Consider the following 22,447-nt stretch of genomic DNA (forward strand, 5'->3'; position numbering starts at 1 on the left):
CAGACTTCCCTGCACCTCTTCATTCTCATCAGCAGCTAGGGGGTTAATACCACCAGTGGGCTTCTGGAACTTCTAACCCCACACTAAGATCTCTACTTGGATTTGTTTAATAGCCTATACCATATTCGTTGTTAACACTCCTAATGTCACCCTGTTCATAGATGTATGTTGCATGGAATTACCTGCCTACTATGAATTGTCTGATGATGAATTACCTGCTTCAGGATCACCTGAGGCACCTGTCAAAAATGCAGATACTTGAGTCCTGCATCCTGGACGCCCTGCATCTTTGGGAGAAGAGCAAGCACTTGCATTTTTAACTATATCTCAGGTGATTCTAGAGCATCATATCAAATATAGTCTGCATTTTCTGGCATAGAGCCAACCTGTCTATCATACCTTGGGTCTAGATGCCAAGGTCTATGAAGAGAGGATCCAAAGTTCTAAAACTCTTGGTATTCACCACCATGCCTAGCCTAGTGCTTGTTGATGGGCAATAAAGAGGAAAAACCAGTATGCTGAAAAGATAAATTAAGTTTGATAATGATGGTGGCAGGAGTGGCAGCCAATCCCTATGAGTGCTTTACTGTGTGCCAGGTACTGTAAATCCCTCAGGTAGATCAACTAATTGAATCCATACAGTAACTCTAATAGGTAGTGCTATTATCTCCATTTTATGACCAAGGAATCTGAAACTCAGAGAGACAGAGGGAGCTTCTCAAAATCTCACTGTTGGGAGGAAACAGGACTCCAGTCTTGGTTTATGAGACTTCAAAGCCTATACTCTTTCTTATTTACTAAGCTGTACTGGCTCTTAGATTAGAAAACAATTCTACAGATAATTTGTAAATCAGATTCTTTGGACTTAATCTCTTCAATTTGCTTTCATTTTAAATTTGTTCGTTTCATTTCATTAAGGAGGGGAAGGAGGCATGAAATATGAAGAGGTTGTAAAGATTATACTCTGACTTGCAGGAGCAAAGATGGAAGAAATGAAATACAGAAAGCAGAAGGTGTATATAAATATTTTCCAATATGTAGGAACAACTGGAAACCTTTATGTTAAATACAAATAAGATAAAAATAATAAAGCACTAATTGAAAAAAAAAGAACATTGCATCCGTCACTGGAACTTGAAAGTTAAGTTAAGAAGAGAAAAAGATTTTGAGCTATAGCTAGAGAGTAAATAGTAAGGAAAGGGAGTCAAGATGAGAACCCATTGTGAAGAAAGAATGAGGGAACTGTGATTTTCATGTAAAGATCACCAAGGGACCAGTTGATGCCTGGACTTGACAATGGCCAAGACAAGCCATATGGATGTGAGGAAATTAGGGCAGCTCAGAAGAGGAAGTGGTTTGAAAGGATAACTGGGTTTTCCATGTATTCCCGTTTGTTTTGAAGTACCCTGCTGGGAAGCTGGGATTAATGAGATCACAGAGTATTATAATTTGATTCCGGTGAAAGCATCCTAATTCACTGAGCTTAATGAAGAATGGCTAATTAACATCTTTTTGAATGTGAGGGGGGAAAAGGAATATGCATCTGAATTTTTTTTTCAAGGCAAAAACAAACCTCAAATTAAGATCTGGATTAATGGCATCAGGATGCTTATTCAGACTTCAATACACCAACGCTGGTGTTTTCTTTAGATACACATGCTTTCTAATCATCCTCGATTCGTTCATGACATGCAGAGAAGACTAGATTTATTCTTACTGGGATCTGGGCAGAATCCCCACTTCTCGTCTCTTTCATATCGGCTGGTGGTGGCACACCACAGCAAGTTGTCTTCCCGACCTTCCCGGGTGCATTCATGAAACCACTGATGGTTATACTGGAAGGGAAACATGCAGGGCATCCCATGGGCGTTCCCTTTGATTGTATACAAGTCTAGGAGAAAAAAAAAAAAATACAACGTCGGATCAGCATCATCTTCACAAACCGTCATCTGGTTTTGCATTTTTATCAACTGAAATCCTCCTAGGGGCAGGCACTCACGAAACTTCCTCAGCCCCCTGGTCCTCACTGTATAGTGACTGTAGAAGGACTAGTTCCAGGGCTGGGTTCAGAGGAAACACTGTTAAATGGTTTGCTTGTACATTCATCTACTTGTTTATTTACTACCGTGGGTTGCCATAGTAGCACCCAACTTGTGAATGGATGAAAAGGAAAACTGAATGAAGATTTTACTTCAAAGTATCCTCCAGTTCCCAATACACCAGTGTTGGTATTTAAACCTCAATGGTTTCATAGGATTTTATTAATTTATTCATTCAATAAATATTTGGTGAGCATTTAATGTACCCTGCACTGGGAATATCATAATGAACAAATCAGAAAAATTCCTTTTCATGAGGAGCTTCCACTTTAGTGGGGAGAGATGAAGGGAAAGCAAAGAAACAAACGTATAATAATTTCAGGTTGTGGTAAGTGCCATGAAGATAAATAATACGGGGTAAGAAGACTGCGCAAGCATGTGCAAGTGTGCATGTGTGCACCAGCGTCAGGTCTCCCTGAATGAGAACTGGGTAAAATGGGGTGTTGCTCTTGGAAAAAGAGTTGTTCCAGCAGAAGGAGCACCATGTGTAAAGGACTGGAGAGAGGACTGTGTGGGTGAATGAAGAAGAGCGAGGCGGCTCAGGGGAAGGCGGATCAGGAAAGCACCATGCTCCCAAAGGCCCATGTCTGTCATGTTGCTAAGGACTTTGCCTTTCACTCTGAGGGTGGAGGGAGTTTGGTGGAAGGTCACCAGCAGGTTTTGAAAGGAAAAGTAACAAGATCATGTTTACTTTTTTTTTTTTTTTTATGGTACAGGGGATTGAACCCAGGAGCACTTAACCACTGAGTCACATCTCCAACCCCCCTTTTTTTTTTGTATTTTATTTAGAGACAGGGTCTTCTAAGTTGCTTAGGGCCTTGCTAATTTGCTAGGGCTAGCTCTAAACTCAAGGTCCTCCTGCCTCAGCCTCCTAGCTGCTGGGACAGATTTCCATTTTTAAAGAATCTTTGGGTACAGTGTGGCAAACAACCTAAATGGAGAGAGTGACTGAGGCTCATTGACTAGTAAGATGACCATACGGAGGTGGTCTGCTGGCTGTGTTCTCAGAGTACCACAATCATCCGTCATCCTTTGAGTTAAGAAGGAATCAACAAAAACTTCATGACTCAGCTGGGGCTTCCTATGGTAAAGGGTGATTAGGGCCATCCTCAATTCAGTAAACCAGGCCTGGACAAAAGGTCAGTTGTGGAGATTCCCATCCCTTTCCCACAGTTTGGCAGGGGCTGAACTGAGTTCACGGCACACCAGGAGCCTTAGCAGTTATGTCTGTTAGGAGCCAGAGGCATTTCAGGACATGTGCTTCTCTTTCAATCCCCTTCCTTTTACTCAGAAGCATATATTGCTAGGACTTCCCCTGTGTGCACTGCGAGTGTGGGTATATGGCTAAAAAGTTAAAGCAAAATAACGAGTTCTTCTTTAGAATGATAGAGTTTTGAGTACTGGTTTGCAGTACTTGCTTTATTGTAGCGAGCCCTGAAAATGTCTTGCTCTTAGCTCTGTTTACTCATTCTTTGCAGTCCAGGGGAAGATCTTGCCTGGGGCCTTAGGAATTACTTTCTCTGCTTCCAAGGATGTTCTAGAGTCCTTAGGAGGACATGCTCTTATTCAGGCATAATTCTGCAGAGTACCATGAGAGGAGGGACCACATCTGCCTTGTTGGCTTTTGTAAACCAGGTGCCTAACACTGTGCTGAAGAATAGTTAGCAATTAATAAGTTTGTACAGGTTAGATGGATGAAGAAAGCTACAAAAAAAACCTTCAGGGAAATAACGAGGTTTTTAGAATTTAACTATGTGACTTTTTGTTTTCTGTTTTAAAATGCCAAAGATAATAGAGAAAATATAAGTCCCCTTATAAACTGTGCCTCCCCACACACCATGCTTGGTACACACCAAATACGTTATTTATCATCCAGTACATTTAGCATGACCATGACACGGATGCCAGTCAGGCATTAGGAGTCATCTGAGTGCCACTCAGACACACCTCCACAGGGGGACTGAGTCTTTGCAGTAAGACAAGTGGCAGGAGGCTTATATTTGTCATGACAAAAGCCTTTACCTCAAAGATCGTTTCTTCACTTTCCTTTTTTTTTTCTCTCCCTTTTGTTTTTTCTTCTCTTTTCTATTGATTTCCAAAGCTAAGTTAAGTGTTTTTTTTCCTTCAATATCCTTAAATTGTGAGAAGTTCTGCCTTTTTACCAGAATTTGGCACATGCACTCCAAGACCTTAGTAATCTTTTTAACATAATCAAGGAAGCCACTAAAATAGATTTGCTACAATTCCCTTGGCATTGCAGACTGCAAATATCTACTTTTTCTAAACACTGTGTACTATTCCCATGTGTACTCTGATTTAAAGTAACTCTACCTTTGTGAAGATGTTCACAAATGTCTCCATCACCCGACATATAGGAAATCCACTTATGAAGATGTTTCCTTGAGGCCACAACCATGTCGTCCTGCTTCACCTGCACCATGTACTGGAGTGGACCCGTGATCATCTTCCTGTTACAGCGCCACTTCAAGGAAACGAGGGTGGAGTCACATTCATATATGCTTAGTGGCTGCTCTGGATTAGATAAATTCAGGCCCAGGCAACCGCTGCCTCCTACGTTGAAGAGGTGGTGGTTTGAAACCCATTTCCACAGCATATACTTGTTTGGCTGTTTGCAGTTCTCCAGGGTCAGTGCAGATTTACCTGCTTGGATACATTTCTTGAGACTCTCACTTTGGATAATGAATATTCCTTTATCTGTAACAAAAAATAAAAGATGTGGTATGCAACTTCCTAATGTAATTAACTAGTGCCATGAGGATCCTGTGCACATATCTAAGCTGGGCTAGGTCACAGCTGCCAGACATTTTAGATAGAACTGGAGCAGATGGGTAGGCTGTACTTGAAGGGCTTTCTTTGTATAAAACAGAAGTATTTTGGGGAAATATAAAAGGACTTAGAAGAGATAATGGAGACCTCTGATCTAAGATTCCCTTGGCCATAGAGAAACAAAACTACCTGTCAATCATTTGGTGGTATTGATGAGAGAAAGCACTTACCACAACTGGATAGAGAGTGATGATACTCAGGACAAGGGGGAAGGGTGTTGGGGGTCCAGAAATGTGGTGATACTTTAAGTTTTATTCAAACAAATGCCTGGATGTTAGGAACATGACAGCTGAGCTACTGAAATGAAAATCTCTACCACCAAGAGGATATAGTAAAGTGCTGGACAATTCCCCATGCTGGCAAAAAAAAATAATCCTTCTCCACTTTTGCTTTCTGTGCTGAATCCATCAAGAGTAGGAAGGTGGCAACATTTTGCTTTTTCAGGAGTAGCCTGGTTGCATGGGACTGGCGGCAGCAGGTGGATGCAGGACACTAGCTAACGCCCTCACATCTAGATAAAAGATAGGTGCTGGAGCATCATGACAGTGGTAGAAACCAGAGGCCACATGGACATGTGGAGGAAGCAGGCATTTTGTGACATATTCCTGAACTCTTCCCTCTGGAGCCAGAAGAAGGAATCTGGGTGAGTTTCCTGTGCAAAAGCTAGTGGGGCCCAGCCAGAGAATAGGCTATCTTCCTGCCATTTACCTGACTTTACCTCAAGCTGGTGACTGGAAGTCATCTATTGCACAATAATTATGACTGTGTTTTCTCACAGGTTTTTTGAAGATGACAATCATGTCTTCATTTTTTGAAGAAGATAATCATGACTTTGAAGATGACAATCATGTCCAAGCACAGAGTATCCTGAACACAATGTCCAAGCTCAGTAAGTGCTCATTGTTGACTGAAATTTCCAGTAGTTGCTGTTGAGGCCCATGGTTGCTGAATCTCCCCTCTGCTCTGAAATTCTGGTCAGGTCTGAGAGCTCTTTTGCTCTCTCCTTAGCTAGGTTCCCATCTTAGATTCTATTTCAGAGCTCCCAAGGCACATAATCAGGTTCCCTTACAATGGCCAGGGTTTAGGGAGGGTCTTGTCATGCCAGGAACAAGACACGTCTTTAAAGAGATTTGGAGTAGTACAGAATGAACCTCCTCATGTTTGGGTATTAGGGAAAAATACTTCACTTTTGGTAAACTTCTTTGGTTTCTCCAAAGTTAATCTGGCCAAGGAGAATGGATTTATGGTAACCAAAATCACTTAAGACACCATTAAAAAAATTGTCAATGTGTTAATGAAAGCCATACCTCATTTAATAATTGATAACCTTTCTTATAGTCATGTGTTTGAGAAGTTAAATTAGTTGTCAGAAAATTGCTTTGATCACCATACATAAAAGCAAAAGAGAAGGGAGTGGCAGTGGTGGGGGGGAGTTAGAGAATAAATGGTTTTAGGGAGATTTCATTTAGATCAGGAAATTTGTTTTCCTAATGAAGGCCACGTCTATATGGTTATTAGTAATAGTCACTCAAAATCTAATCCACCTTTCATCAATGTGATCTGGACTCTGATAATTAACCTTCCTTCCAAACCTCCTTTTCACCTTTTCATGCCTGGGTAGAATGTTAACTTTAATTTCTGTTGTAATCTACTAATTACTTTCTAGCTAGCTCAGAGTTCCATTAATTTTTCATTAAAGGATAATTATTTTACTATGATGGTACTGTAGCTTAGCTTTTACTTAATATATACTTTCAAATATATCCAGATCTGGGCCTCAGTTAATATACCTAACACAGATAAGTAGAATAGCTGGCCAGTGGCTAAGAGCTCTGGAGAACAGAAGTGGGCAGATTGCTTGATCTCTGAGAGCAACACCTTTCCAAAGCAGAAGATATCAGACAAACCCAGTCCATGCTGCTTGATATTGGGGTACCATTACATGCCCATGTCAGCTGCCTCTAGGATGTAGCTCTGAAAAAGTTCTACAAAGTGTTTCATGAACAAGTACCTGGGGATCACTTATAAAAGTAAACATGCTACCTCCAAATATATTAAGCTAATAAATGACCTGATCCCATTTTCCCATTAAGTTAAAATAAAATCTGAGTCTAAGCACTCCATAAATCCACTAAAGAGAAAACTGTTTCAAATAGACTGTGGGGAAACCCACTATAAGTATCAATATTCTGATTATTACTATGTGCACATGAGTTGTCTCTAACAAAACTATAATGTGGAAATGGGCTGCTAATCCTTAGTGTGCATAGTTGCTGGATTTCCAAAAGGATGAAAATCAAATGTGGGAGGAATCAAGATTGATTATATATGTCAAGGACATCAGTTCTGCTTGAACACTGATTAAGTGATTAATGAAGTACTGCCAGAATTACTAAATCTCTTTGCAGGAAAATGTTATTATGCTTGCCTTCATAATTATAAGTTTAGGAGGAGAAGAAGAAGGATTGATTTACTAGAAGTAACTTATAAGCTAATTTCCATCCTTTAAAAAAAAGTCCATGGGAGACAGTGTTTCTACTTTCTACTTCTGAGTTCCTTCTAGGAGGAGAGGGATTTTAGGACCCATTTTTGGATGCCATCAGATAACATGTACTCTTTTAAGGAGTGGGCTGAGAATGTTTCTTTGATCAACTGTTAAACTTAAATTTGGGAAATTTCTTTCATGACATTATTTCAATAAAATATTCATTCATTCATTAATTCAGTAAGCATTCACTATATGTGATGCTAGAGATAGAGAAATTATTTGCCTAAATATCTGTCCTCTGAAACTGTATCTGTTTGTTCTGAAACCATGGAAATTTTCCTAGTTAATAAATAGAAAGAAGTTCCATTAGTTCTAAAGGAAACACTATAATCGCACTCAATATAAGCCCTTTAAAAACAAATGATAAAAGTCATGAACAAGAAAACAGACCAAAATTAAAGACATCTTACTGGATCCTCAACTGATGTCACGTAAGAGGTGGGGTTAAGAGATGTCACATTTTTCAGGGGTGACAAAGCAGAACAGTGCTGCAGGAATATGGGTGTGGAGAGGAGACTAACTTTACCCAGAAGCTCACAAAACCATGAGCTTCAGAGCTGGATGGGACTCTAAGGATTACTTGATTGAACAATTCTTTTACTGTCCCCACCAAATCCATTTTGTCTTAGAAGTTTTAGGCCCCTAAAACCAATGAGGACCATATTCAGTCTAGACATAGCTGTATTTACACGCATTTATTTGTAACCTAGAAACCTAGAAAGAAGAAAATGAACTGGTGTAGATTGTTGCTGAACTTTTTGAAGTAGGACTCTGGAAATTTCAAATAACCAACGTGTGTGGGGTGCCTAATCCTGCATGTGCTGGACCCCAGCAGGTGGGGGTGGTGCTATGTCACAGTGCTGGTCCTCCAGCCACCCATATGCTCCTTGGCAATCACTAAAATGGATGGAAGTAATTATAACTCAATGCCAAAATATATTTAGACCTAAGAGCACAATGGAGAGGAAGTCAAGGGGAAAAGGCAGTGGTTGAGTGTAGAAGATCAGAGAATCGACCAACCCCCTTGCATTTTCATCCCACAAACACTTATTAGGGACCTGATGTTTGTAACAGTAGGGGTGCACTCACGAACAAGACAGGCAAAGATTCCTGTCCTTGTCACAGTGGTCAGGAGAGGGGGGAGCGTCAATCTAAAGATGGGGAGGCAAGAGATCATGCAGAGGGGACATTCTGGAGAGAAAATGTCACCAAAGCTCAGAGATGATGGAAATAATCAGCTCCAGGGTGATGACAGTCTGGGGAATGAAGGGAAGGGAAGGGGCATGGGAACAGAAGGGACAGTGGAATGAATCTGACACGACTTTCCTACGTACATATATGAACACAGTGGATCTCCATATCATGTACAACCACAAGACTGGGGTCCTAATTCGAATAAGATGTACTCCATGTTTGCATAAATACATCAAAATATATTCTTTTGTCATGCATATCTAAAATAAATAAAAAATACAATTTAAAAAAGATACTGACAGTAGTAGAATGTGAGGTTAGAAAGAGGTAGTTTGGGGTCATTTTATGAAGAACTTGAGTTTTATTCAAAAGTTTGAATATTATTCTTCAGATGAAAGGCAGCTTTAGGACAAGACATGACTGAGGCTGTGGTGTAAAAGATGAATCAGGGTGGCGAATCATTCAGCAAAAACATTTACAGAGCACCAACTATGTGCCCAGAATTGTTTTAGGTGCCAAGGCAATCAAAGAAAAATGATCAAGCTCCTGTCCCAGAAGAGTTCTCCCTTAGTTGGGAGGAGATGGTACCTGAGTACACTTGAGAAAGAGTCTGGAGACTACTGATGTGATCCAATGGTGATGCAGAGGACAAGAGGAAGCAGTGAGACCTAGCCAACAGGGAGACACTGCATACCGGGAAGAAGTAAGTGGATTAGGTGATGGATGGAACGTGCTGTGCTATGGTTTGGACATGGTTTGAGTGTGTCCCCCAAAGATTCATGTGTTGGGAGCTTGGTTCTCAGTGTGGCAATGTGGTAGAATTTTTAAGACACGGGACCTAGTAGGAAGTAATGAAGTCAATGAGGGTGCTGCCCTTGGAAAGAACTGATGCAGTTCTCATGGGATTCTGGTTGGTTCTGGTGAGAGGATTGTTTAGAAAAGGACCAAAACTGCCTCCTCCCTTCTCTCTGGCTTCCTTTCTTGCCATGGGGGATCTCCCTCTCGCATGCTTTTTGGCCAAGATGCCATCTACCATGAGATACTTCACAGAGCTGAATCAATGCCAACACCATACCCTTGAACCTGCAGAACTGTGAGCTAAATCTATTTTCTTTATAAAGTCCAAGTCTTATTTATTTCATTATAGTAACAGAAAACTGACTAATACATGAAGATTCTGGAAAGGTAGTTGTAAAGAATCATTTTTTTGACTTCAAGTATTCAAAGGACAGTCAGAGGCCTGCCAATCCCTACAGTGCCAAGATGTGAGAGTCCAAACCCCGGGGCTGAGAGTACAGTTTGATATGTACAGTGCCAACTGAAGGTTCCTATAGGAAGTGACCTTAGGACCCCTTCCAATACCTCTACCTTCCTTTGATACTGTCTTTGACTTGAGACAACTCTTCTTTTAGCACTGGCTGAGTGAAGGTTTGGAGTGTTAAGTGACTAGGATGAGGGTTGAACTGGTAGACCTCAATGAAGTGTCTGTACTTTTAACAAAAACACTTGAAACAATAAAATAAAATTCCTAAAGAAATACTATTTTTTATGGTGGCATTTTAAGAAAGCAAAGAGCTTCCTGGTATTCAATAAATTTCACTGTGACAGAGTTCACTGAATCCAACTACACACATACAGCTGGCCTCTGTGCTGCTCTGTGTTAAGAGAACTGGAAGGAAAAGTTCAAGTATATGGTTCACGTCAAGTGCAATGTTTAAGACAAGCTATTAGGAAGCCACAGCCTGCAAGCTGCAATCCAATTTCAATCTCCTAGCCCAGTCCCCTGGGCTCAACCTCTTCTACTCCATCTGCCCACGCAGCTCGTGCTGGACTCACGCACTTCCTGCCTGCAGCCTCTCTCGAGTGGTCGGTTTTCTTGCTGTTCCTATAGCATTTCTGTTTTGGCAGGGATGGGACCCAGAAGTTAATGGGGAGGACATCTCTCTGTAACCAGAAAGTGGGCAGCTTCTTCTGGAGATGTGTCCGCCTTTTCCAGCATCACAGATTTGGGTTTGTCATGTCCCCTTCAGTGAACAATAAAGGGATGTTGTAAGCTGCTCACTGCTGAGCAATATGAGAAATCTGGGTTCTTCACATGACTTTCTAAACCAGTAAGTGAGGAATTTCCCATGCCAGCAGCAAGGGGCACATGTAAAGTTCTTGAAAGAACAGATTCACTGGACCATGTGAAAAGTGTGCCCGCTCTTCTGACCCCTTTCTGCATGAAAATGTGCATTTTAGGTCAAATCATCCAAGTTTTGGTGTATGTCTTTGAACAATCTGAAGTCTTCGGGTTTTTGACAATTGCCTTCTATTAACTCAAAAGTTACATAAGTACCTTAAAAAAAAAATCTTCTTGAATCGGGAGGCTGAGGCAAGAGGACTACAAGTTCCAGGTCAGCCTTAGCAATTTAGCAAAACCTTGTATCAGAATTAAAAAGAGCTGGGATTTAGCCCAATGGTAGAATGCCCCTGGGTTCAATCCCCAGGTCCACAAAAAGCAAGCAAGCAAATAAAAACAAAAACAAAAGGAAGACAGCCACCTTCGCACCTCCTGTTGCAGGACATACTTCTCTTTTCCTGTCCTAGCATTGTCCTTGACTCTGAGCCTTCTTTATTCTCCTGCAGCTTCTGAACCTGGACAATCAGCAGCTCCACAGGCCCTTGGGACCCCTCTTGCTAAATCTTTTTACATGTTCTCTTCCCCTCTCTCTCTAATCTCCCCAAATCGCTGCTCCAAGTTCCACGAAGAACACAATACTCTCTCACATGTGGGAAAAATGAAACCCAGCTTAATCAGCTCCGCTGGGCTGCACTTTTGTGAGGCTTCAAATTGCCTGTTACCAACCTCTGTGGGAGGGTTAACCCATTCACAGGGTCCTTGCCATTCTCGCTTCCATTCCCTCGGTTCCACTCTCTTTGTCCTGGCTCTTTGCTACAACTCGCTATCTTAGCAATGCATTTTTAAACTAAGTTGAAAACATTTTTCTTCCTTTTAGCTTATGGTCTATTCCCCCATCACTTGGCCTTTATTTAACTGGAAAATACCCAAAAGACATTGCTGGTATAAAAACCATTATTCACAGTGGCTTTGTTATTATCCTATAGATGGTGTTGCAAACATATCATCTCAGTCACCAGGGAGCCTTGGAGTTATGGCAAGAAAGGAGAAGACAGACATTGTTCAACTTTCCTCACAGATGCCTGTGTGTTAAAGCCCTGGGGAAATGATACAAAGACTAGGTCACCAAAGCAAACAAAAACAGAAAATAGCTCCACCATCAACCAAAACAAGTCTGGAAATAATATGACATTACTGAAGGCAAAAGTGTTTACACTGAGCTATTCATCTTAACTGCTTTAAGAATATGCCTATTTCATACTATATTTATATTATATGCCTATTTCACACACACACACACACACACACACACACACACATATATTTACTTAAGTTCAAGGTAGAAATTAAAACCAAAAAAAGCAAAACAAACTTTTAATGGTAGACATATTATTAATCTCTATATTAGTTTGCTAGGGTTGCCCTAAAAAAGTACCATGAACTATGTGGCTTCAATGACAAAAATTAATTTCCTCACTTTCGGAAGGCTGAATGTAAGATGAAGATGTGGTGCCCCTGGTTGCCTCTGATGGCTGAGGGAAGGATCTGCTCCAGGCCTCTCTCCTTGACCATCTTCTTCCTATGTCTCTTCATAGAATCTACTTTCTATGCATATTTCTGTGTTCAAGTTTCCCCTTCTGATAAGGATGCCAGTCATATGAATTAGAGCACTCTAATCACCCCATTATTTTTTGTTTATGGTACCACGGATTGAACTCAGGGGCACTAGATCACTGAGTCACATCCCCAGCCCTATTTTGTATTTTATTTAGAGACAGGATCTCACTGAGTTGCTTAGTGTCTCGCTTTTTGCTGAGGTTGGCTTTGAACTCTCCATCCTCCTGCCTCAGCCTCCAGAGCCACTGGGATTACAGGTGTGCACCATGGTGCCCAGCTCTAATCACCCCATTTTAACTTGTTTACCTCTATAAGGACCCTATCTGCAAATAAGGTCTCATTCCAAAACCATATGTTTGGGGGTGACTGTCCCCATCCCTCTTATTCAGGCTGGCTACACGATTCGCAGGATTCAGGATAAATTGAAAATGCATGGCACTGGCTGGACATGGGGAAGTCAAATCAATTTCTCCTTCCCAAGGGCCCACGAGGGATTACAACATCTGTGACTGCTGTACTTGGCACACACTCAGTACCTGGATGGAACACAGGTGATGGCTCCCACACAGTCCTCACAGAACATGAAACGGGACTACCAGCTCAGGGGGTGCAGCAGCTGCTTTGTCTGCCCTGCAATACCACAGGGTGTCCAATCCCAGGCCCCAGGCCCAAGGTCTCTGGCCCCTAAACCTCAAGGCAATGTAGTTGCCACTCCGGGTGGAAGGCAGCAGCGACAGTTGAGCAGGAGTGGTAACTGAGGACCCATCCTGGGAAGTTTCACCAGGTGGAACTGAGCCCCTTCACACAAGGCACACAAATTCAAAAGTTAAGGAACCAGGAGCCCAAACTACAGAGCACCAAACCTAAGCAAACCTGAGCATGGGACTCTGGGTGACTGTACCGGGTTCATGCCCACGAAGCCTGCTCTGTTCTTATTTGAAAACAGTTAACACTGTGGAAACAAAACAAAACAAAACAAAACTTTGACAAACTACAGAGCGCTTCTCTTAGGGGTAGATCTGTTTGAAGCTAGAAGATTAGTTTGGTTTCACCATCTACAAATAAGGTTCCTATCAGTACTGGCAACATGGGATTTTATTTTATTTTATTTTTGTACTGAGGATTGAACCCGAGGCACTTAACCACTAAGCCACATCCCCAGTCCTTTTTATTTTTTATTTTGAGACAGGTTCTTGCTAAGTTGCTTAGGGCCTCACTAAGTTGCTAAACTGGCTTTGAACTTGCAATCCTCCTGCCTCAGCCTTCTGAACCACTGGGATTATAGGCTTGTGCCACTGTTTCTAGCTGGTGTTCTGGTATCTTGATAAGATGGCCTCAGTTCTTCAGTGGTAATGAGAATAAAAGCAAACTGTGACTTTGAACATGGATGGTACCAAAGAGCAGCAAAATAAGACAATGTTTACAGTTAAATAATCACTTTGAATTTCCTGTTTATAGTTTCATCATTGAAAAGTTCTCAAGAGCAGAAAACAGAAAGTAAGAAATAGCAAAACTTTTTAAACACATTTTTTTGAAACTATGGTAGTCTGGAAAGTATCATAAATTGAAAAGTCATATGGTCACACATGAAAGTAGAAATCTCTTGTTTTGTTTGGCTCTGTATCACAGAATCCACATTATAGAAATCCTAATTATAATCCTCTACTTTTTTGATGGGTTTATAAAATATTTTCCCTACATGTCTTGAGACAGTATTTATAAGGTGCTCTTTTGTAATTTTATAAACAATAATATTTCTTTTCATTTTGATAAATTCGAGCTATAAAATTTATGTTCCTAGCTGTGTATTGGAATATCTCCTAAAAAGCTTCTGTGGATAAGTTATGAAAACAAATGGAGAGAGTCTCTATAAATGCCTTAAATATTTTACTTTGATAGATTATATGAGGATTTGCCACATAGGGATGCGTTCAGAAGAGGCAACACAAAGACACTGTTGCTTCAGAAAACCTGAGATAAATAAGCACATTGTTAGGTCAAGGAAGAGGAGTGGAGGGGAACACCTGGGCTATCCCTGCAGCTCAACCTTTCTGGGCATTGGTAGGAATGTGCACTGTGTAGTGTCAGTTACTGTGACAACACGAATGGGAAAAGAGGTTAAAGGATTAATGAGAAAGCATAAATAGGACCAGGAAAGTTGGAAATCTATTCTGATGTGCAAAGGCTCACAAGGAAAGGAGCCCATTTGAGAAGGCAGGATATAAAAACAGGAAGTGGAGAGATGCTAAAAGATGATGGACAGAGACAGCAGAAACCATGTCCAGATGGCTGGAGTGATTCACCAACAGGAAGAACAGCTAGACCACTCTCTGATCATGCTTTTACTTAAATTTCAAATCTCCAGATTAAGGGAATGGCTCATTGCCTAGGGACATAGGAATTGCCTAGCACAATAAATAAATCAATAGCTTTGCACATTTCTGCTTTATGAAAATATTCACTCCCACATGTGGAACTAGTGGTTTGGAAAGGGATGAGTTGCAGAAAGCAAGGAACTGACCTCCTGCTCCTTCTGCAGCAAGTTCAAATTGCATGCTCCTGTCTTGCAGCAGGATACAGAGTGAACTAGGTCATGGGGTCACATAGCTATGGCGAGGGGTCCTCTGAACTAGCAAGTGTCTGAAGGATTCAGGACATATTCTTTTACAGATGAAGAAGGGTTAGGTAACTTATGCCAATGGGAATGTGCCTAAGTTACTTAACTCTGCTCCGTCTGCAAAAGGGTTGGTATTAATACTACCTACCTCATTGCTGTGAGGCTTCTATGTGGGGATGTACGTAAAACAGCACAGAGTAACCACTCCCCAAGTGTTAGAAAATATTAGGAGCAAAGAAGAGGGGCAATTTTACCTTCGTGCTAGAAATGGAAGCTCTGGGGAAATTGTGGGGCCACAGCTGCTCCCCCCTGCTGTCTCCAGGAAGTGGCTCTCAGAAACTTTCCCCACGTGGTAATTCCTGTTCCTTTTCTTACCACTTGGTCCCGCTGTCCTGAACCACTCTTCTCCACATTTGCTATGACTTTGATAGCAGCACACCCCCATTGCCTTCCCACCCCATGGTCTTTAACTTTCCCACGGATGACCCAGCACTCTGGCCAAGTGCATTGTGTCATGACCAGCATGAGAAAACAAAACAGAATGGAATCAACTAGAAAAGAGGCAGCAGGTCACACTAGGTAAGGATTTTTTTTTAAAGGAAATTTTTGTTTCAGGTTTGTATAGGCATATATATATGTGTGTGTGTGTGTGTGTGTGTGTGTGTGTGTGTATTGCAGGTTGTAATGTAAGATATATTGCTTTGGGGGGATATGGGGCACTTTACCACTGGGCTACATCATCCAGCTCCTTTTATTCTTTATTTTGGAACAGAGTCTCACAGTCTTGCTAAGTTGCTGATCCTCCTGTCTCAGCCTCATGAGTTGCTGGGATTACAAGCATGTGCCACTGTGCCTGGTGCAAAATACACTTCTTATTGCGTCTCACCAATAAGAGAGTTCTGAGCTCTTGACTCCAGATTTAATACTGCTCTGTATGTTTGGTTCCTTGACCTTCTTGGCTGTGAGGACCTTCTTTCTCCACTTTAGTGACCACTTTTACAACCACACCTTATGTGTGGTCACTACCCAGAATGGACCCCTCTCCAAAACCTGGAATTTCCATTGAATTACCAGTACTCTTCCTATTCTGCAACTTCTTTATTACTTTTTATTTTTAAACCTTATTTATTGAATCTGAACTTCTAACTCCTCAACATTCCTGCCAGAATTGACTCAGCTGAATTTTAACTTTCTAGGCGATCCCTTTGCTGCCCTCCACAATTACCCTTTTCAGGTCTCAAACTGACCATGGCATCCCTAAACCTAAAAGTGTGATCTAGTTCCCCTTTGTCCAAACGTATGAGGTTCTCCTCTGCTGTACCCAATTCACTCACCCAGATTTTGTTTCCAGCAAGAATGACTCCAACTAAACTCTTTACTTTCTCATTTATCTCATGCTTCCAAATATAGACACATCACAGCTTCTTGTCCTGATTTTGACCCTACCCTGGGGATCTACCCTATCCATAGGCCCTGATGATGCAGTACCCCTGTGTGCAGCTCACATCCCTACCACGGCCAATTAGCCATGGGAAGGCCTTCAATTCAGTAATAGAGCACAGGGACTGGCCAGCTGCTGGGAACATGACTAGCCTCCTCCTAGGAAGTCGAGGGACTCTTCCCAGGAAGCTGTGAGAGCTGCACATGAGAGTCTTGCAAGTAGAAGCAGAAGAAACCAGACAACAGAAAGAACCAGAAGGAGCCACCATGTAGCTCCTGAGAGCAAAACAGGAAGTAGCTGCTTCATTCCAGTGACCAATTCCCAGGTCCTAGGAGGCCTGGTTGCATAGGAGAACCTATTCCTGGGTCCTCTTGAGATCTGGGACCTTTACAACTCCAGTGACCTTCTGTGGCCTTTTCCCCTTGCATCTAAAAGAGCTCAGATAGGGTCTTTCAGCTCACTGAACTTTCACTGTCGCTAATACATGATTCTGTTTTTCCCATAAAATAAGCTTTACCAGGAATGTTCTCTCATATTTCTTCCCATATGGCAGCTACCTCCTTAGCCTTTAGGAAAACAAATGTCCCTTTGTGAGTGTCCAGTTCCCAGGCCAGTCCCTCCTCTGCATCCCTTCTGCACTTTGCTTGTTGCTGTTATCATAACACCTACGGATCTGTTTTGTAATTATTGTGTTTCTGCTTCTGTCTCTGGACTCTCAGCTTCTTGGGCAACTGTGTCATATCCTATGCATGATTTTCTCTATCCAACATGGAGAGCCTAGCAGGTTCTGTTGGTTCAGGACTCACACCCCTACCCTGGAGCTCACTCTCCTACAGGCATGTACTGCAGCTCACTTTGTGACTTTTTTCTAAGAGTGTTTCAGGCAGACCAGAAACCTGGTGACTTATGTGCCAGGAGTGACCCTCATTCAATGAGAGCAGGATTGGGGGGTATACACCTCAGTTTCCTGCCCCTCAAGGGGCTACTGGGATCTACACGGGACACCAGAGAGTCTTTTATGAAATGGAGCCCCAGTTGCCTATAAAGACTTCCTTTCCCTGCTTCCTTTCCTCAGTCCTTGCTGTACTTTCTAGAATCACCTCCCAAATAAACTACTTGTATTCCAATGAGTACATATCTCAGCAACCACTTTTGGATGAGACTAAACCAAGACAGCAAAGGCACATAATGCTTAACAGGGAAGAAAGACAGAGGCCTCCAGTCGCTTGTCTCTCTTCACATTGGCAGAGATGTCAAGAGATGCCATCCCTCCCATTTCACTTTTTCTCTTTACATAGCACCCCATGGCCAAGCAAGCTGACCTCACGCTCATCTGCACCTTCTCTCCCCTTCCTTACTGGTTGTTCAGAAGAGCCTACCCTGCCTGTTCCCGGGCCTGATAGAGCCTGGGGCTCCTCACACTCCTGCCGCTGGGAAGCTGAGCACTGCTGGAGGAAACTCCTTCTGTCTTGGTTGGGGCCAGTTCACATTTATGATATTCAATCCCCAACAAGGCTTCAAAATTTTTTCCTGTACTCAGGTCATTTCCTGTAGCAATGACTATGCCTACCCTTCACCAGGATGCTCTGACCAGTCTTCATTCTACTTATCAAGTTTTAGCCCTTGTTAGAAGAATGGACCAGATTCTGGGTAAAGGGAAACAAACACAATACGGCCCCTTGGTATAGCCAACTAGAGGTAGGAGACAGGCTCCAGACATACCAAGTACAGGGCTGTACTTGTATTCAGAATGGTGAATAATTGGTACAGGGTTGTCAATTTGTCAGAATGGTCTGAACTGGCCAGAGGAAGGAGGTGCCATAGTGACAGTGCAACAAAATGACAACACTTGGGTAAATATTATTATTACCTCTGTTTTTACAAAAGAGGAAACTGAGGCACAGAGCAGCTAAGTAACTTACTCAAGGTCACACAGCTGGTAAGTGGCACAGCTGGGGTTGAATTCAGAATCTGGCTCTGAAATGCATGAACTTAACTACTATTTGACATTCTATCTATTGATTTTTGAATACAAAATTATTGATAAATGATTGAAAAGTCAGCATAATAAAATATATCATTTGTCTCCCACGGCTGGTATACTTATAATACATACCTGATCAATCAACAGTACATATCAGATATAACATATCAAATAATTCAGATTAAAAATACTACATGTAAAATCTGATGTGAGTTATTATATATTCATTATTAGTGGATATGAGAAGAATGAGTGCATTTTTCTTTCAATTGCTCTGTGGATATCAATTGTGGCTAAAGATGAATTGATGTAGTACATGAACCCAACGGTAAACTGAAGCGCCCCCAAAAAGGCTAACTACATGGTAGCTGCACCCTCAGCTTCTGCATCTAAAGAATGTATGGTTGGAGTGTACGTGTTAGTTCCTTTCCAACACTAAGATTTTACTTTTCTATCTTTGTATAGATAAAATCTTGATTTCAAACTTGTCTAGAGTACACTTGAAATTCCACTGATGCAGGTGACTACAGACTGGGAGGTCAGCCTGGGTGAGGATTACTACACACTCTGCTCTTTGGGACACCAGTAGCAGCATTTTCATATGGAAGAATCTCTACGTTGACTGTGCAGAACTCCTTCAGATCTGCAAACTGACCAGGTAGGTACCGGAGGTAGCAGAGTACTGATTTCAGAGTGCCCCTGAGTACTAAACAGAAGGCACTCAGTAACCATCTCAGGCCAGGATTTGGATCTGCCACATATAGAAAGGATTAGCCCATCATGCTAACTCTGGCTCAGAGGATCACCAGCACCTGCTCTCTGTGTGGCCCAGTTCCAGTTTCTGTCATATGAGCTACAGCCCTGACCTACCACGGAGTGCTCAGGGAAATCCCACATGTCAAAATGAAAAGAGATAACCACTGCATGGCAGACTCTTCACTGGGATGGACTACACCTATGAGGTCTTATGTGCATGCACAGGAACAGTTTTTACTGAACTGACCAAGAAGGTAAGACTATTTCTGACCTTTGGCCACTTTCGAATGAGTGGTGTTGTTCAACCTGTCCTGATATAGCCTCTGGGAAGTGTTAGGAAGTTCAGTACAGAAAAGAATATCTCAAAAAAAAAAAAAATACAAACTATGTTGATAAGGCACAAAGAAAAATGCAGACATTGATCACAACTTGTTTTTCCCCGCTGCTCCAAACTTCTACACAAAGGCAGAGAGGATGAGGTTTCCAAGAGGTTCCTCCTGGTTTAACTACCCCTACCTCCTCTAAACACAGACTTTTGCTCTGGGATGCAGTTTTCTCCACCTTAGAGGTGGCCTGTTCCTGAACGAGAGACCTCGCAGGTCAGAAACCTCTCTTTAGGGCTCCTTACACATCCCTTTTAAAAACCTTACTAGTAGGTACGTGCTCAATAAATGTTTGCTGAATTGATCTCTGTGTGCACGTGAATGTTTTGGGGATAACAATCTTCAGTGGTCCATGGATACTACAGACCCTAATATTCCACTTTCAGAAACTAAGGAGCAAAGAGTAAACTTGTGCAAGCTCATATAATTCATCTGGACCACAGAGCTTCTCTCCCCTACCTGGTCTGAGAAGTGTTAATAAAGTTGAAGTCCCCCCATCCCAACCAAAGGGTAGAGCAGAAAGGCCTGTTTGGGGCCACTCGGTAGGGGGCGGGGCATACTTTCCGGGCTTGCTTGGGGAGGGGACGAAGTAAGTTTATGTTTTGAAACTTTTCCTGCCTTCTAATCCCAGGCCTGTCTGAATGCCTGAGACCCCCTCAAAGCTGAGTCAAAGGGTTCCAGGCCCCGCCCCTCGCCGCGCCCTGGGGTCAGGAACCTGGAAGATGCGCGAACCTGGGAGCCAGGTACCCCCCGCGCTGAGTGGGCAGAAGGGCCACTTGGTCTTCAGAGCCTTGGGACCGCAGCCAAGCAGCCACCACTCAAACCCGCTGCCCTTGCCCGCCCCCAGCTTTTCCCCTTTCACTTCCCCTTTGACCATTACTCGCTCCTGGGGGTCGATCTGCTTCCCCGGCCCTGGGGACACTCACCCTGCCACTCGGGGAGCGCCGTCGCCAAACCCGCGGCGTAGGCCAGCGGGGTCCTCAGCAGCGGCAGCAGTAGCGAGGGTAGCAGCAGCGGCAGCAGCATCGCTAACCACTGGCCTCACTGAGCGCTCTTTGAGGCTCCTCCTGGGGCCAGAGCTGCGCCCGCAGCGCCCTGCTGCGGTGCGGGAGGCGGAACCGCAGCCTCCTCCGCGCTCCACTCTTCCGCTGGCTTCACCCCTGCACCCCACTCTGCCACCCCTTGTTGCCGCAGTGTGCAGGCACTTGGGGCTCTGGGATGGGAGACGGGAACGTCGCGGGGTTTCCCCCGCCCTACCCACTCTGGCTTGGGGAAGGAGGAGGAAGAGGGAGTGGACCATCTGCCCATCCCAGAAATTCCTGCCTTTGGGGTGGGGAGAGCGGAGGGGTGAGGCTGCTGGGTGCTCGCTTCGCGCTCCTCGGTTCCTAGCCGCGCTCCCTTTTTGCCCGGAGACCCAAAAGGACTTGGGGGTAAACGAACTGAGAATCTCCGGGAACAGGAAGTCTGACATCTGGCTTTGCAAAGCCTGGGGTTCGGGTAAACATTGAGGTTTTCGGCGGCGGACAGCTGAGATTAAACCGAGCTGCTTGGTGAACGCAGGCGCTTTGGGAGGCTTTGAACTCCTCCGGAATGTGGAGCACTGGAGACCCCTGGGGGCCCGTGCTAGACTCCATCCTTCTCGCTCCAGAGTAAACTGGAGGTTTTTCCATTGTTGACCTTCTTTCTGTTTTAAAATAGTCTCCCTCCCGCTTCTATCTCCTTGGATCCCTATATTATCCAGAAAAATATCCCACCCTATAGTTGAGAAACTGCGCCCAGAAAGGTGAAGTGATTTGCTCTAGGTTAGTCCTTAAACCAACAAGAGTTACTCCCTAAACTACTAGTAAGTAGGACGACCCTGAATATGGTCCAAACTGCAGCCCTTCAGATAACCAGAACACTGAAAGTATTTAATACTCTTGGGAACAGACTAAAATAACATCTATCCTAAACAGGACCTTGACAGTAGTCATTAAAACATTAGGGGAGGGAGGAAAGCAAAAAGGGTCTAAAGAAAGAAAGAAAAGAAAGAAAAGAAAGAAAGAAAAGAAAGGAGGGAGGGAGGGAAAAGAAAAGAAAGAAGAAGGAAGGGAGGGAGGGAAGGAAGGAAGGAAGAAAGGAAGGACGGAAGGAAAGGTAAGGTAAGGTAGTGGGATCTTAGAGGAACTGTCTGTCTCAGTTGCTGACTGGCCATTACTAAACCAATGTTTTCAAGTAGAGCTGACCCAGTCTCAGTAAATGTGCCAAGAAAAGTTCAACCCTGGAGGAAATGCCCAGCAAGGACCAGGATTGAAGGTCAGAGTGAAATAGGGAAGACACGAAGATGATTGCCTTGGCTCAGTCCTGTAGGAACCTCTGAGACCCTCCATTTGCCCGTAGACTCATGATTCCCATTGGTTAAGGAGATCCTAGGGTTGTTAATTCCCCAGCATACTTCTGCAGCATGGATGGACTTGAGAAGTGCTGGGACTGGAGGCAACAGATGCCTGGCATGGCAAAAGGTGAGTCCCAGTCAGGTTACTTCCAGGTAGTTTGGGCGGGGCATGGGGATCACCGGAGGAAACCTCATATACAGAAGGTTGGAACCAGAGGTGGGCTAAGAGAAAATTCCAATGTGTGTGCTCAGTCTTTAGCACGTAATTATATGTAGAAATCAGCCTTCCTGCCTGAAGACAGAAAGGCGATGTTTTTAGCATACCAGACCATACTGATTTCAATCACAAGCTATGTCCGTCTTCCCTACAGCCTCATGACTACATTGCTTTGGGAATATCTCCAGAGTGCTTGAGCTGGCCAGCATTGATCGCAGGTAACAGAGTGTGACAACGATATCAATCTC

At 43.2% G+C, this 22,447-nt stretch overlaps 1 protein-coding gene across 1 annotated transcript in view; it reads right to left on the minus strand.

Moving 5' to 3' along the window:
• The window catches only part of Pla2r1 (phospholipase A2 receptor 1), a 120,628-nt gene extending 99,776 nt beyond the window's left edge, over positions 1 to 20,852 (minus strand). Inside the window, 3 exon segments of the mRNA XM_047546299.1 lie at positions 1,718 to 1,891; positions 4,431 to 4,814; positions 20,535 to 20,852. Coding sequence (XP_047402255.1) covers positions 1,718 to 1,891; positions 4,431 to 4,814; positions 20,535 to 20,634 — 658 coding nt within the window. The 5' untranslated portion in view covers positions 20,635 to 20,852.
• Positions 20,853 to 22,447: the final 1,595 nt, after the last annotated feature.

The sequence above is a fragment of the Sciurus carolinensis genome, chromosome 3, assembly GCF_902686445.1.
Source record: "Sciurus carolinensis chromosome 3, mSciCar1.2, whole genome shotgun sequence".
In the NCBI taxonomy this organism is placed as follows: Eukaryota; Metazoa; Chordata; class Mammalia; order Rodentia; family Sciuridae; genus Sciurus; species Sciurus carolinensis.